The sequence below is a fragment of the Ceratotherium simum genome, chromosome 34 (genome assembly GCF_057802395.1).
Source record: "Ceratotherium simum simum isolate JZ-2026a chromosome 34, ASM5780239v1, whole genome shotgun sequence".
Classification (NCBI taxonomy): Eukaryota; Metazoa; Chordata; class Mammalia; order Perissodactyla; family Rhinocerotidae; genus Ceratotherium; species Ceratotherium simum.
Window position 1 is genome coordinate 30597680 of NC_141933.1, and position 15331 is coordinate 30613010.

Below are 15331 nucleotides of genomic sequence, written 5' to 3' on the forward strand. Positions count from 1 at the left end.
TCAGAAACCTGGATTAGCAATCCATCCATCCATCCATCTATCTATCCATCTATCCATTTATTCATTCACTCAAATAATGTTTATTGATCACCTGTTATGTACCAGCTATTGAATTAAATGCTGGGAATATAATGTTGAACAAGATGCAGTCCCTGATTTCAGTCCCTTATATGAAAACAGATAATAGCCAGTTAACATTGAGCATACTATATGCAGTGGTAGTAATAAGCCAAGTGGAGGTATGGGAAAGCATAATAATAATAATAATATCCCATATTTTGGGGGTACTAACTATGTGCTAGGCCCTTTACATATGTTCATATAATTTTTAAAACAACCCTTTGAGGTAGGTACAATTTTTAACCCCAGTTTTACAGATGAGGACATTGAAGCGCAGAGAGCTTAAGCCATTTTCTCAGGGACACACAGCTGGACAATGGCAGAGCCAGAACTTAGCTCTCCATTTTAATAAATGGGATTGGATTATCTCTGCCTTTCCTCACTATCCCCCACCCCTCAAGAGACCATGTTTTAAAAATGACCCTTGACTGGAAACTGCTCAACCCTCTCTAGCATGGCCTGCAGGTGGGGGGCGGTCTGACACCTTCCAGGATGAGCCCTTTATTAGGCAATACGGTTGTTTCCAATGGCATACTTGGGTTATGGAAGTATATGACATAGAAGAATATTTAATGGAGTGAGAAGATATTTACTATCTATTGTTAAATGAAAAGGTAAGTTACAAAACCGTAATGTACAGTATATGGTATAAGCCTAATTAAAAAAAAAATGCGTTTGTATATATATAGAGAGAGTGTTACCAATAGTTTTCTCTCGGTGGTGGAATTTTAGATGTTTTTAATTGAATTCTTTTTGCTTGTCTGAATTTTCTAAATATGCCACAATAAACATGTAATCCATTTATCAAAAGGAAGGAATACACCATATTGATAGAGTCTACCTTTTACTACAGGTAATTTCATGTTACTTTAAAACATCAGCCACTAACTAGGAAGAGCGTTCAGACCGCCCTCCTACACCCTCAGTCGGAGGTCTGGTGACTCCAGCATCTTCCTAGGGATGAGCAGTGTTTCCCAGGGGCTTTGGCACCTTTCTAGGGCCAGACGCCCTTGGCTGAGACAAGGCTCTGAGAAGCTGCGCGCTTTCTCTCATGCAGCTGGTCAGAGCCTGCAAGTGCTTCCTCTAATGCCCTTCTTCTTGGACGTGTCTCAGGTTGTACCATCTTTGATAACTGCAAGACCTGCCGAAACGGCTCATGGGGGGGCACTCTGGATGACTTCTACGTGAAGGGGATCTACTGTGCAGAATGCCGAGCAGGCTGGTACGGAGGAGACTGCATGCGTGAGTAGACCCTGAATGGCTCCTTCTCCAGTGCATGCTGTTTTAAAGGCTTGTAAGGGACTGAGGTTTGTCTTGTTGGAATCTGAGTTCTGGAAAGCTTGTGGCCAGAGGGCTTTCTAGGTAAGACTATAAAAAACAAAGATGTGTTTCCATCTGCTGGGTGTGAACTGTGGGCATCTGTTTGGAATTGGTCACAGGAGGTGTGTATCTGCTCTTAAATCTTCCCCTTTCTCTAAATGAAGCCAAGGCATTCTGCAAACAGCATGCTCTGTGTCCATTCCAGAAGCAGTTGCTTGGTATTATTGGTCAGCAAACAGTGAATAAAGCTTCAAAAATGCTAAGTCTGTGGTGCATTTTAAATATGAATTTCTATTGGTAAACTTCTGGAATCCTGAGTTAAATTCCTGAAACCCACATCGAATTGTCAGCATGCCACTTGTCCCAGGAAAGGGATTCTTTCTGGGTTCAACTTGATCTCCAAGAATTACTTAATTTTTAGTTTCAATAATCCTTTGAAAATGGAGTGGAAATCCAACCTCCCTCTCAGTTTGAGATTCCCCTCTGCAGTGCCCTGATGCTGAATATCCCTCTGAGAGTCTGGATCTGGAGCAGTGTAAAATTGTTATTACTTTGTTAAGCCTATTTTACATGTTCCCTATTTGACTCAGAAGCAGTCAGGATGGTCTTACCGTCTGAGCAAGTTTACACTGATGACTGATGTTCCCAGTGTACAGAGAGGGAGGATGGAGTGCTGTAGGTGTTCTTTGCCTGATCCAACCTGTGACAAAATGCCATGAGTTTCGAGAGTCTGGGCAAAGGGTGACAATGTAGTCTTCAGCTGAGGAACTCAACTGGACCTGGAGGAGAAGGGGTGTGTTGGTATTTTAGGATGAGCCTGGGAGTTAAATTATCCAGAATACAGATGATTTTTAAAGTGCTGATCTTGGTTGTAGATTTAAAACTTCAATGCCATTTTAGGTGGTTTCTAGGAAATTTAATTTAGTACATGGTAGATTATCTTCTAGGTAGCTTAGCTACAGAATTTAACCCTGGTCTTCCTTTGGCAGCTCTTCTCTGGAGACAGTGTAGGATAGTGATCAGAAGCACAGGTTTGGGAATGACACAGACCTGGGTTTAATAATGACTGTGCCAGTCACAAGCATGTGGCCTTGGCCATGTCATTTAACCTTGCTAATCCCAGTCTCCTCTTCTTTAAAATGGGAATAATGCTACCTACCTCTTAGAGCTGTTCCAAGAATTAAATGAGATAATGCGTGTGAAGCACTTAGCTCTCTGCCTGGCACATAATAAAAACTCAACAAATGCAGTAAATATATCATTATGATTCCATATGCTCTTTAATCGCTGAGCTGGTAGGTGGTCTAGAAATACAACCACTTTCAGTAGAAGTTTAAGAGAGACATACTTATAGGTATAATGCACAGTTTTAGGGTTCACATTGACATTTGGAGTATATAAGATAACTCCGGGGTTTTCTCCCATTTGGATATGGAAGGTCGCCCTTTCTCTGTGTGAGTGAATGGAGAAGGGGTGTGTGATGGGGTTGGAGCCATGGGCAGGAGCTGGATCATGCATGACCTCATAGGTAAACTAGGTAGAGTTTAGATGTTATTCTAGTTGCAGTGGGAAGCCAAGGAAAAGTTGTGAGCTAGGGTATGGCTAAGTGCTCTGAGAACATGGACAAGAGAACAGTTGATCACAGGGAGTCAGGGATAGGGGAGGGTTTAGACAGGAGGTGATGGTTGAGCTCTGAGTTTGCTCAGGTGTGGGCAAAACAGGAGGCTGTGTATGTCTGTGTGCTTCCAGACCCCTTGTTCTTAACCACAGTACCACCCTACCTCCCCTCAAACAGCTCTATTTTCACTGAAAAGTGGGAACTGAAATCTCTACCGAGAGCAGAGTGAAGTGAGGCTGGGGCTTGAGAGTACAAGAGGTTTGGGACAGCCACATGAGGAGTTAAAGCTTGGACACCAAGCAAGACTGAGGACCCAGGTGAAGCTGGATCTCCCACGGAGGTGATGCAGTCAGGACCGCTGGGCCATGCTCGTCAGCAGCATGGTAGCAGAGGTGAAGAAAACAGTCATTTGGTTGATCCAAGAGTTGACTAAGACATGACTGTCCAGGTTGGGTAGGACTTGAAACCAGAAAGAGCCTGGGAGAGAGAGAATAGGGCCTGGAGGTCTCAGTGAGGTGGAAAGGCAGGCTTATTGGTAATAAAGTAGTGGAACCTATGGGTGGAAGGGGTATTGTGATCAGGGAATAGAATTGCAGGTTGCAGCTTTCAGTAGTAGTGGTGATAATGTGTTCATATATATTCATTTTTGCTGTGTGACAAGCCATCTCTAAAGGACAAATGTTTGTTTTTCTTTATCATGGGTCTGTGAGTTGGCTGGGGTTCAGCTGATTTCAGCCCGGCTGGCATGGGTTGAGCTCCAGGCTTCAGGGCTCAGGCCAAAGGGGCAGCAGCTACATGGGGCATGCTCTTCTCAGGGCAGGTTGCAGAAGCGCAGAGGCCAAGCCAAACACACAGCACATTTAAGTCCTCTGCCCACGTCACATTCACTAACATTCCAGAAGAAGTCATGTGGCCAAGCCCCAGATCAGTCATGTAGGGATGTATACTCCATCCCAAGGGAGAATGGTACAAATACTTCCTAAACAATACTCCAGTCACTCTGTGTGAGTAAGTGGGTTTGTTCAGGAGACAGGGCAGAGAAGGGAAGAGTATTTGCATATAGGTGATCAATAAAGCAAATAGTAACAAGAGAAGGATAGCAGTTGCCCAAAGAAATCCTGTCTTTCCAAATAGCATCTATTGGTTGAGTCTTGGGTTTAGCCTCGGTGTAAGAATTGGTTGTATATGGAGTCTAGTTGGTTGGATAGCGGTGGTGTCAGCAGAACTGGCTCAGGGCACCTAGTCACCACACCTGCGCAAGCAGAGCAGGGAGTACATGCCCTCATTCATTAATCTACCCATCCATCCAAAAAATATTTCTTGAACTGATGCTGCTAGGTGCTGGATATACAATGATAAGCAAGACAGACATGGTCCTTGCCATCGTGGAGTTTGCAATTTAGAGAAGAAAGACAAAAAAAAAAAAGTAAAAAAAAAACTGGAGTGTGGTCAACAGAAACAAACAGAATAGTGGTCAGATTCCTGTCTCATTCTGTGTTGGTTCAGTTATGCTTGTTCCTTTTCATTATGCTTGTTCTGAAAGCCTCATTCCACACAGTGTGCGTTATCTGGTCCCAGCCACAAGCATTTATGGAGCACTTCGTGTGGAGCACTGGGCTGGTCGCCAGCGAAAACAATGAGCCCTCCATGAGTTTACAGTCCATCTATGGAAATAGGACTTGACCATAAGACATCAATATAATGTTATTAGATGCTCATCACCCACACCTAATATTGGCACTAAATAACTGTGAAGGGAATTCAAAGGCGGAAGTCATTCATGTCACTGTTTGTTGAATGCCTGCCTGGTGTGGGCACTGTGCTGCCTGCCTCTGCGAAGGGGGAGCTGAACACTTGGGTGGCCTGTTCATGGCTGGGGCGCGGTGCTGGAGCACCAGTGCAGTGCAAGCGTTTACCCAGTAGATGGCACCCAAGTGATCCTTTTGGACCTGTTAATTCTGTAGGATGCTCCTGCTGAATGCCAACGTGAGCCCTGGCATGTTCTCCTGAGTGCCATATAGAACCTTAGAAAGAAGGGGAAGTGACAGGCAAATGCCAGAGAGGATCAGACTCTTTTATATTCGAGTTGTAGACCGTTCAGCCCTGAGCACACACTAGACAGAGCACCTTTATTTGCTCGCTGTCCTTGATGATGTTTGTTATAATTAGTATTAACCTAACTTACGACAGTCTTAAAATCCATGTGTGATCAGTTCATTCATAACCACTGACAGGTTATATTAGCCGAGATAATAGGAGAAGGGCCTGAGGTCACTGAGCCCAGGAGAGGACTTTATTCACATCTTGCTGCCCAGGAAAGATTGGTTTAATGAGCTCAGAATATCCAGGCTATGGAAAGGAGCTGATTCTTTCTTCCTTTCCCTAACTTTTTATTTTGAAAAATGTCTAGTCTATAGAGAGTTAAAAGAATAGTACATTCATATACCCTTCACGTGGATTCACCAATTATTTTCCCACATCTGACTTTCTCTCTCTTTTACTGCACTATAGACTCATGAATTTATATTTTTTCCATGTTTCATAGTGTTGTCATCATTTTTCTTTTTGATGGTCAAATTGTCCCAGAATTGGCCAATGAAGACCCTTCAAGCTGGCTCCAATGCATCATTCTTTAAGCAATTTCTCGCTTTCTGGCCCCCCAGAAACGTTTCAAGTTCACTTTGATTATTTATGTCCAGGGCCTTGAACCAGCCATTTCTCCATGACTCCTAATTCCTTCTGTGGGGAATGGTATTTAGGAACTGTGATCTGGGTGCTGGCTATGAGAGGTGCTGTTATCTAAAGTCAAAATCAAGGCTTCCTCTCAAAGCTTCCTAAACTAGAAAGTTGACTTAAGTGGGACCACTCTGCTGACTTCCAGAGTAGAGTTTATTTAACTTGGCTCTCAGACCGAGTTCCTTAGCCACCAAAGGAGATGAGCGATGAGAGGGCCTGAGAGCCGCCCAGGCTGCCGCACTTCTAGCTGGCATCGCCCCAATCCAGACTTTCGGGTTTTGAAGGATGTAGCGGGTGTAAGAAGGGTTGGGAAACCGACCCAGATGAGAGAGGATTTATGGGCAGCGATTATAGGCCCTTCATACATTGTATCTTCTCAGTCATGTTTTGGATGGAGGCGGAGGAGCAGGGGGACTGGCCTTAAGCCCTGCACAAAAATGTTTATGGGGCTAGAAGATCAGAGAGGAGGATAATTCGTGTAGGCTGGTCCTTGAGCCATAACCAGGAAGGATCAAGAGCAAATCTGAGAGAGAAAAAGAGCGAGAGAGAGAGGGCTCACAAAGCTGTGTGACTGGTTTGTGGAGCTTCCTCCTGGGGAACCGGAGAACCACTTGGGTGGAGACACTGAAAACTGGCTCATCTTGTTCTGGCCTTTTGTGTCTGACACTTCCGGGAAAAACGCCCACTTGGGTCCAAGTTGGGGATGGTATTGTGTGGTGGTTAACAGCTGGCTTGGAACCAGTAGGACCTGGATTTGAATCTCTTCCCCTTCCGGGCCTTTGGGCAAAGTTACTCAATCTTTATAAATCTCAATGTCCTCATTTACAAAATGCGGATAATAATAGTGGCTGCTCAGAGGATTTTTGTGAGGTTGAATGAAGTGATGTCTGTAAATCCCTTACTGTGGAGTCTGGTACACAGTCAGTGCTCAGTAAATGGTGGCTGCTACTCTTATTATTACTAAACCAGAGCCATGAGGTGAGCTCTTCTTTTTCTGTTTCTTTTTTGGGAAGGAAATCAGTGTAGGGCCAGAGAGGAAAAACAATAAAGCAGAATTCCCTAAGGGACAAAAGAATATACCCTGGATGTGAGGACGAGTATGGTAGGGTAAACAGCATTTTACATTTTATGTGCTGAAGTTCTTTGATTCCAGGGAATTAACATTTGAACCTTTGCAGAGGATTTTATGTTGTCAAAGAATTCATCAATCATTGCTCAGTGTCTGGTTAGGGTGTAGAAGGACATGAAAAAGACCTTCCTTCCTGCTCAAACAGCAAGAAATCACTCGATAGACCAAAGAAAATTCACAGTTCTTTAAAAGCATCAAGAATCTGTGAATACAAAATCTAAAAGAATCTCAACTTCAGAGGAATGAGTTCCTCCTGGGTGGACAAGTGATCCAGGATGCTTCCTGCCTGGGGCCGGCTACTGAGGTTGGGGGCGGGGCAGGTGAAAGAGTGGGCCTGCCAGAGAAGGAAGAGGAGCCCACCAGACTTGTGATGAACCTGTGGGTTGGCCTGTTGAACTTAAATCTAAAGGAGACCCCAAAGCAAAAGCAATCCTCTCCACTGAGTATTCTCTTCATGAAATTTTGCTGAGCAAGCAAAGGCTGGGGTGAGAGTGGAAAGCAGAAGATCTTGAGATGTTGTAGTTTTACAGCTTCAAAAATTTGTAATTTCAAAGTCTTCCAGTTTCATAGGCTCACAGTTTCCCAGTATTGCAGTTATGGAGGGGGTGGGGAGAGTGTTGAAAATCAAAGACAGATTTTGTTAGGTTCACAGTTCTTGAATTTCAAGACCCTTCTACAAAGATATGTAGCCTCAGTCCTGCCTTAAACCAGCTTAATTACTTATTGGATCAAACTGATCAGTCCCTCATTCTACCTGCCCAATAGGGGAAAAGATATTACCAATCAAAAGAGAAAAATGTATTTCTTGTTGTGAAGAAGCAAGAGAATATGACCTACAATCAAGAGAAAAATCAGTCAAAATAAATAGACCATGCATCAAATATTGGAACTTTCAGAAAAAGACTTCTAAATAACTTTAAAATAAATATATTTAAGGATCTATAGGAAAAGGTATATATATTGGAAGAAGAGATGAGAAATTTCAGGATAGATTTGGAAAGTGTTAAAAAGACCACATGGAAATCCCAGAACTGAAAACTACACAATCTGAAGTCTTAAAAAATTCATTGGAGCTGACTGGTCATGAAAGGGAGAAAGACTGTACCCACTCTGGGTCCTTTCTGGCTGGGCTACAAATTAAAGTGACATAAGACCAAATAGCAGTAGAAAATCAAACAAAGCTTTATAACGTGTATAGGTGGGAGAGACCAGGGAAACTAAGTTTCTCAACAAGTGGCAGAGGTTTTCACCTTAAATAGCATGTTCAGGTAGATGAAGGAGGGTGTTGGGATATTGGTTTGGGATTTCAAAAGAAGACAATTCACATGGAGATGGAAAGGCAAATGTTTGTCAGATAACTCTTTACAGGGCCACCTATAGAGAATGTGGCTGGAGAAACAATTTTTGATAAGATGGGCTTGTTGGTGCCTTTCTTATCACACCTATTTTACATTATACTACAGCTATCATATGGTATTGGCTGCTTCCTGGAATAGGCCTTCTATATTAAATTATTTAGTCAGTTTGGGAGGGGAAGGTCAAATGTCCTTCAAAGAAAATAATCAAGGTAAAGAGACATATTTTGAGGTGGCTGATTTTGATCTCCCACAGTCATAGCAGAAGAAGGATCAGGGAACTTAAACACAGATTTAATAGAAATCAACCAAACTGAAGGACGAAGAAAAAAGACTGAAAGTAGTCAGCAATCTAAATTATTTGTGCTCCCCCAGCCTGGACCCTGTCTTTTGAGTTGGATTGGCAGGGTTATCTCAGTGCACGTTTTTTGTGAAGACTTTTTTAGGTGACTTTGGGGAGGAGAGACTTTCTGCTGCAGGGTGGTGGGTGCTGTTATTGCTGGACAACTGTTTCCACTGAATGGGCAGACCATTTGGCACAGGGGGTTTGACTAGGCAGGGAGATGTTTGATTTAATTTGGCATAGTCATTCATTCAGTTATCAATTAATTGAGCACCTACTTGATGCATATAAAGGTGGGAACAAGACAGATAAAGTCCCTGCTCTCACAGAACTGTGGCATGGGGGAGGCAAACTATTAAACAATCATTATAAAGTATCAAATTGATTGAGATTATAGAGTAGATCACAGGGTGAGCATGGAGTTGCTTCTGGATGTCTAATTGTTCCTGATGAAGACCTGCGCCCTGGATAAAAGCCATGTCTTAGCACTTATTATGAACCAGGCATCATGTACTAACTCATTGATCCTCATCACAGCCATTTTACAGGTGACGACCCTAAGGCACAGAGAGGTTAAGTTACTTTCCTGCTGTCATGCAGCTTGTAAGTGGCAGAGCCAAGATGCTCATTCAGAAGCCCGGTCGCAGAGCCCAGTCTCTCATCCTGTCTACTAAACCATCTCTCGATGTGAGAGGCACCTGAGGCCCTCGCTCCTGTGCCTGTCTGAGGGTCTGTGCCTGTCGGAGGGCCTAGCAGGTCATGGGAGGAGGAACGGAATCACGGGGCAAGTGTGAGCTTCCTTCCAGCTCCTGGCCTGGTACGTGGGTCATTCCCGTGCCGTCATCCAGGCCTTCACCCTGCCATCGTTGTCTGGGCTCCTGGGCCTCACAGGCCTAGGGCTCTGGCCAATGACATAGTGAGGCTCTTAGGAGCCCTGGAGCGCTCAGCAGGTCGGAACCTGGGCTGTCCGTCGTGATTCTTGTGCCAAAATAGTGTCTCAGATCCAGACACAACTCAAGAGAAACAACATTCCTTGACATTTGTTGAGCATTTGTATGTGCCAGGTGCTGTGCCCCACCACCACAGCAGTAGGGACTACTATTATTCTCATCTCCAAATGAGGAGGCCTCGGCTCAGACTTCCAGAGCACTTGTCTGGGGTCACACAGCCCGAGAAGGCTGAGCTGAGATTCGGAGCTGGTCTGGCTTCAGAGGCTGCTGCTGAACCACTGTGAGTCCTGCCTCCTGAGTCATCTTTGAAAGAGGAGAGAAAATGCAAATGCCTCTCTCTGCCTGAATGCTGTCTTTAGTCCTTTTTTTTTCCTAAGAGGAAAGATTAAAGAAGAAAAAAACCCACTCACTTCTCAGCAATATGTTGTGTCTCTCCTGCCCCTCCCTCCCCATCCCCCACGCTGGAGATAACAAGACTTTTGTCTGAATGCGGGGGGTGTTCATTTTTGTTGGGAACTTTCCAGCTCTCTTACCAGTGTAGAAATGAATGAAGATATCCTTTCAGTTCCGTAGAAGAAGGGTCTATCCAACTGTCTCTCCTGTTTTGGCTTGTAGCAATGGAGAAGGGTGGGGGGCTTGGAGATGAGTCCAGGATTTGAGAGCCCAGGGCACAGTCTGGCTTCACTGGCACATCCACCCCCCCAACACACACACCCTCTTCCCCTGCAGCAAGACGTTGTCAGGGAATCCGAGCACGTCTCCCGGGCCCGTTGCTGGCTCTGGTCTCTCAGACTCGGGACCGCCTGCTTGCTGGCCAGCAGTACTTCCTTGGCGGGGACACTCAGCTGTGTCCACTGTTCTTCCCTAGACAGAGAGGTGCAGTTAGTCCGCCCTGCCCGCAGGCCCACCGACACCCCCAGCAGAGGCGGGAGCACAGAGGGAGCTGAAGGAGTCCCTTGGTGTGAGGCGGGAGCGGGGCTCCTTCCTCCCTTCCCTTTGCCTAGTGCCCTCCTCAAGCACATTTCTGAGAAGCGGCCTCTTTGTCTCTGGCTGGTTGGACCTTGTCGCCCGTCTCGGGGCCGACTCTGCCCTCCCCTCCAGAGCGAGGAGGACAACATCATCAAGACCCGAGACGTCGTGTGTGTTCTGGAATCCTGGCCACTTCTGAAGGATGGCCCGTGGGCCTGCAGGAGCAAGTGGTCTAGCATCCCACGTGGCCAGGGGCCAGCGCCCAGTGGGGCTGGGGGCTCCAAGCCCTCCAGAGGCTGCATGAGATCCTGGGCTGGCCAAGGCCGACTGGTCTTGCCGAGGAGACCTGGCTGGGGATGGGCGCTGGCTCTCCTGGACGCGAGGGGCCCCGTGAGGCTGCTGTCTGATTCCAGCATGCAGGGGAGAAACGGGAAGCAGGCCGGCAGCCTTTGCTGCTGCTTCTAACTCGGGGTCCCTGCGGGAGGTGTGCTGTGGGAGCTGGGACTTAACACCCTGTGGGCTGGGAAGCTGCCAGTTCCCGTGGGGCGGAGGCTGTGCAGGAATATTTCTTTTTTTGTCTCTCACACCCAGCGGATCACTTCTGTAGCCCTGCAGCAGATGGGCAGGTGGGGGCAACAAGGAGTGTGAGATGTGCAGCAGAAGGAACGTGCACTTCAGGAAGTCCGGGTGGGGGCAGAAATTCACTGTATCTCTTTGGGGGCAGAAAAATCCTATTGCCTCAAAATGGAGTGGGAGAGGGCTGGGTCAGGAAGCCCCCAAGACAGTTTAATGCACCAGCTGGGACCCAGCGTTGATACTAGACGGATGCAAGTTCAAGTCCCTGCCCTGCCACCGTCTAGAACAGCTAACACTCATTGATTTTTCTCTTAGGGCTTTCCGTGCATAATCTGATTTAAGCCTCCCAAAACCACGTGAAGTAGGTGCCAGTTTTTTTTCCCATTTGACTCAGGTTTACTGAGGGATGAAGTAACTTGCCCAAGGCCACAAAGCCAGTGAAGATAAAGCTGAATCTCAAACTAGGGCGGTCAGAGTCTGAAGTCTCCATTCTTAACCACTGCTTTGCAGTTAAAAGAGTGGTTGACAGTCCGCTGACTTCCTGGCCGTCTGGCCTTGGGGAAGTCACCTAACTTCTCCCATCCTTAGTGTTCCGCATTCAGGAAATGGGGGGATGAGTGTTGTTCTCCTAGGTGTCTTATGAGGGTTAAGTGAGAGAATGTTTGTAAAGCTTTTAGCCAGTGCCTGGCCTATAATAATGACATCATTCACTTGTTCATTCACTCACTCAACAACTATTTATTGAGTGCCTGTTATATGCCAGGTACCATTCTAGGTGTACAAGCTGGAGAAGGTCCCAGCCCCACCAAAGGGAGTCAGCACACAAGCTAGATAACTTCATGTGGTGATATGTGTTAGGAAGGAAATAAAATAGCATAATGACAGTGACTGTAGAAGCATGAAGGCCGATGTTAGCTGAGTGGTCAAGGAAGGCCTCTTTGAAGAAGTGACCATTGAGCTTCCTTCCTAAAGGAAGGAGATGTGGAGGAAGGCGAGCCTTCTAGGTGAGGGGACAGCAAGTATGGGGCCTGGAGCTGGGAACAGGAAGGTCGGTGTGGCTGGGGCAGCGTGAGCAAGCAGATGAGTGGTACTGGAGACTGGGCAAGGGCAGGTCTGGACAGCCAGTGAGGGAGGGCCTGCATGTTGTAGGAAGGTGTTTGCATAGTGGACGGTCTTTGGAGGATTTGAATCAAGAGAGTAATGTGTTTATTTATTTAAAAGGTGGGTTTGGCTGCTGTGTGGAGAATCAAATGTTGGGGGACAAGGGTGGATGCAGGGAGGCCAGGGAGGAGGCTGGGATTGCAGAGAGATGATGGAGGCTGGGCCTAGACAAGAGTCCCAAATGGAAAATGGTGCATGATGCTTCCCATTGGTGGAGCAGGGCAGCATCAGTAAAACTGCTAGTAAAGAGATAAATTGTGCAATCTAGCATTAGTAACAAGCCGTGGACCTCACAGCTTGCCAAACTAGCGTTTGGGCTCTTTTCGTAACACTGTAGAAATATTACTACCATTATCTTGCCATGGAGTGCTATCCACTGATATTAATATTTTTCTTTTTAGCAATGGAATTTTATACTTTTTGGAGGGTTGTTGAATATAACTGCATATCCAGACTTTTTGATGTCAAACTGGATCTCTGTATAGAACAGGGGTAGATCAACTTTTCTGTAAAGGGGCAGATAGTAAATATTTTCATTTTTCTAGGCCCTACTGTCCCTTGTCATAACTACTCAACTTTGCTATTATAGCTCGAAAGCAACCATAGACAATGCATAAAACAACAGGCATGACTCTGTTGCAATAAAATTTTATTTAGAAAAACAGGCAGTGGGCCAGATTTGGCCCAGGATCGTAGTTTGTCAATTCTGGTAGAAAACATCATTTATTTACATGACCCAGAAAATTTTTTTTCTGTAAAACCTCTTCAAGACATTTCCCCCAAACTTTTTTGTAAAACCAGGGTGCGTCTTACACACCTGTGCTCATCTTAACACTAGAAGATACAATTTAACGACTGCTTGTCCAGTGGCTTTCAACTCTTAGGGACTCCTTGGGGGTCATTCAGGGGACCAAGATGAGGGTGAGGGTGGAGGACTTTGGCCCCTGCTTCTGCTTCAACCAGGAGCCCCTCTTGGACCCATGTTTATTTAATCGGTGGTCTTCGTAAGAGTTGATTTGAAAAAAGGAGTTGGCAGCTATAAGAAAATTGAAAACCACTAATCCAGTCCCACTGGTTGGAAATCGTGTCCCCCTTCCCATGCCATGCATGAGAGAGATATTTATCACGTAATTGCCCATAGAACTAATTAACACGTAAATTTCCTAACTGGCTGGAGAGGGGTCAGCAAAGAGTTGCTTTGGGATTATATTTGTGGGGTAGAGAAAGTGCAGGGAACACAGACCAAAGGGTCTTATGCAGATTTAGACTCCAGACGAAGGCCAGTGTCCCGTGGAGTAGAGCTGTGGGGAGGGTCTACTTTCTGAGCCTTTTAAGTGGAGACAGCAAGCTGGCACTGGGCAGTCTTGGGGGGCAGGATGATGGAGTGGCTTCAACTTTATATTTAGACATAGTGAGGTTTGAATCTCTGCTCTGTCGCTTGGTAGCTAGATAAGTTATTTATCCAACTCTCTGGTTTTCCATTTTCCCAGCTGGAAAACTGGAATGATACTGCCTCCCTCCCTAAAGTGGTGGATGGATTAAATGAATTCACCTACACAGATTGCCTCACACATTGCCAGGTGCTTGAGAAATATTGATTTCCTTCTCCGTTCTGTTCTCAGGGGTGTGGGATGAGCTCAAAGGCTCTTTGAGGCCTTCTACCATCTCTTTCCTGTTGACTCCAGTTTCCACACCCCAGTCTTCTCTTCTCCTCTCAGGATGTGGCCAGGTTCTGCGAGCCCCGAAGGGTCAGATTTTGTTGGAGAGCTACCCCCTGAATGCTCACTGCGAATGGACCATTCACGCCAAACCTGGGTTTATCATCCAGCTAAGGTAAGGGGCTGGGGTCAGAATTAGGGAATCTGAGGTTACGAGGAAACACAGTAATGGAAATGAGAGCCCTGGATCCTGGTGACCAAGGGCTACCCATCAGCACTTTATTCATAAAAGCCGAAAAGATATATTGGAGCCTTTTTCTTTACCTCTGATTCCGCGGGATAAGGCCTGGTCAGAACTACAGCCAATTAAGTGCTTGTCATTCACCATCCTAGAGCAGTGGGGCTCAGGTGGTTTTGACCCAAGGATAGCACCAGCAAAGCAAAATCCTGAGAGCAGTCGACCACCCGCAAATCTTTACCAAGTCTTCCTATCCGCGCAGTGTTGGGCTGGGTTCCATGGGAGGGGCGTGAGGAAATAAAAGGCACAGGTCTAACCTTCGAGGAATTTATGCTCTAGACTGGGGTGTATGCTCGTCAGCTCCTTTCACTGCCATTCTTGGAAACCGCCCCCCCCCCCCCACAACAAGTAAACTAGTTCTCTTGCTGTGTGGAAGACAAGCCGTTTCTTCTTAGGGACTTTGTTTAATTTAACAAATGCTAACAAATGTTTAATTTATGCCACAGTCCAAAATATAGACCTGGTTTTATTGTAACTAGATACATAATGCGCGAGCCCTGGTTTGTGAGCACTGTTCGTTGCTGCACCTAGTGCTGGAACAGTGCGGTGTGCACCCTGGATCCTGGATGGCTACTTTCTGCATGAATAGATGTTGGAAGAACTGCTCCCCAACACCAATGTGTCTCCTCTTTCCTGGAAGACACCTCTCCCTTTCCTCTCCAGGGAAGCTGAGTGGCCCATGCACCCCTGGGATTTCTAGGGACATTGTCCACTTAGCTCTTCCCTTTTCTAGCCAGAGGGGAGGCTGGTGGTGATGGAAATCTCTAGTCTTCTAGGGCACAAGCTTTCAATAAGTATTTTCTGGATGAGTCAGTACATCTAGAGCTTGCCACGTGCTGGCTGGCTCCTCTAATGGCTCTCTGTCCTCCAGGAGGGGCAACAGGGTACCCCCCATTGGAAAGATCCAGCAAAACAGGTCCCCTTCTCAATCCTCCTCTTCAAAACTGGTCATTGGTAGCAGGTCTCCCCATTCCCTGAGGACCTGGGGTTAGGAGTGAAGCTCATTTATTGGGCTTTCCTAGAGGAAGGTTAGCTCAGGGAGCAAGTGAGGGGCCACACTGTTCTTCTTAGTGGGGTCCAGGCTGGATTTGCCAAGGA

The 15331-nt window shown here is 46.1% G+C and overlaps 1 protein-coding gene across 1 annotated transcript in view; it reads left to right on the forward strand.

Annotated features, from left to right (window-relative positions):
- The window catches only part of PAMR1 (peptidase domain containing associated with muscle regeneration 1), a 71261-nt gene that overhangs the window by 23208 nt on the left and 32722 nt on the right, over positions 1-15331 (forward strand). The window contains exons 3-4 of the mRNA XM_014792494.2: positions 1234-1362; positions 13996-14110. Coding sequence (XP_014647980.2) covers positions 1234-1362; positions 13996-14110 — 244 coding nt within the window. The remainder of the gene's footprint in view (positions 1-1233; positions 1363-13995; positions 14111-15331) is intronic.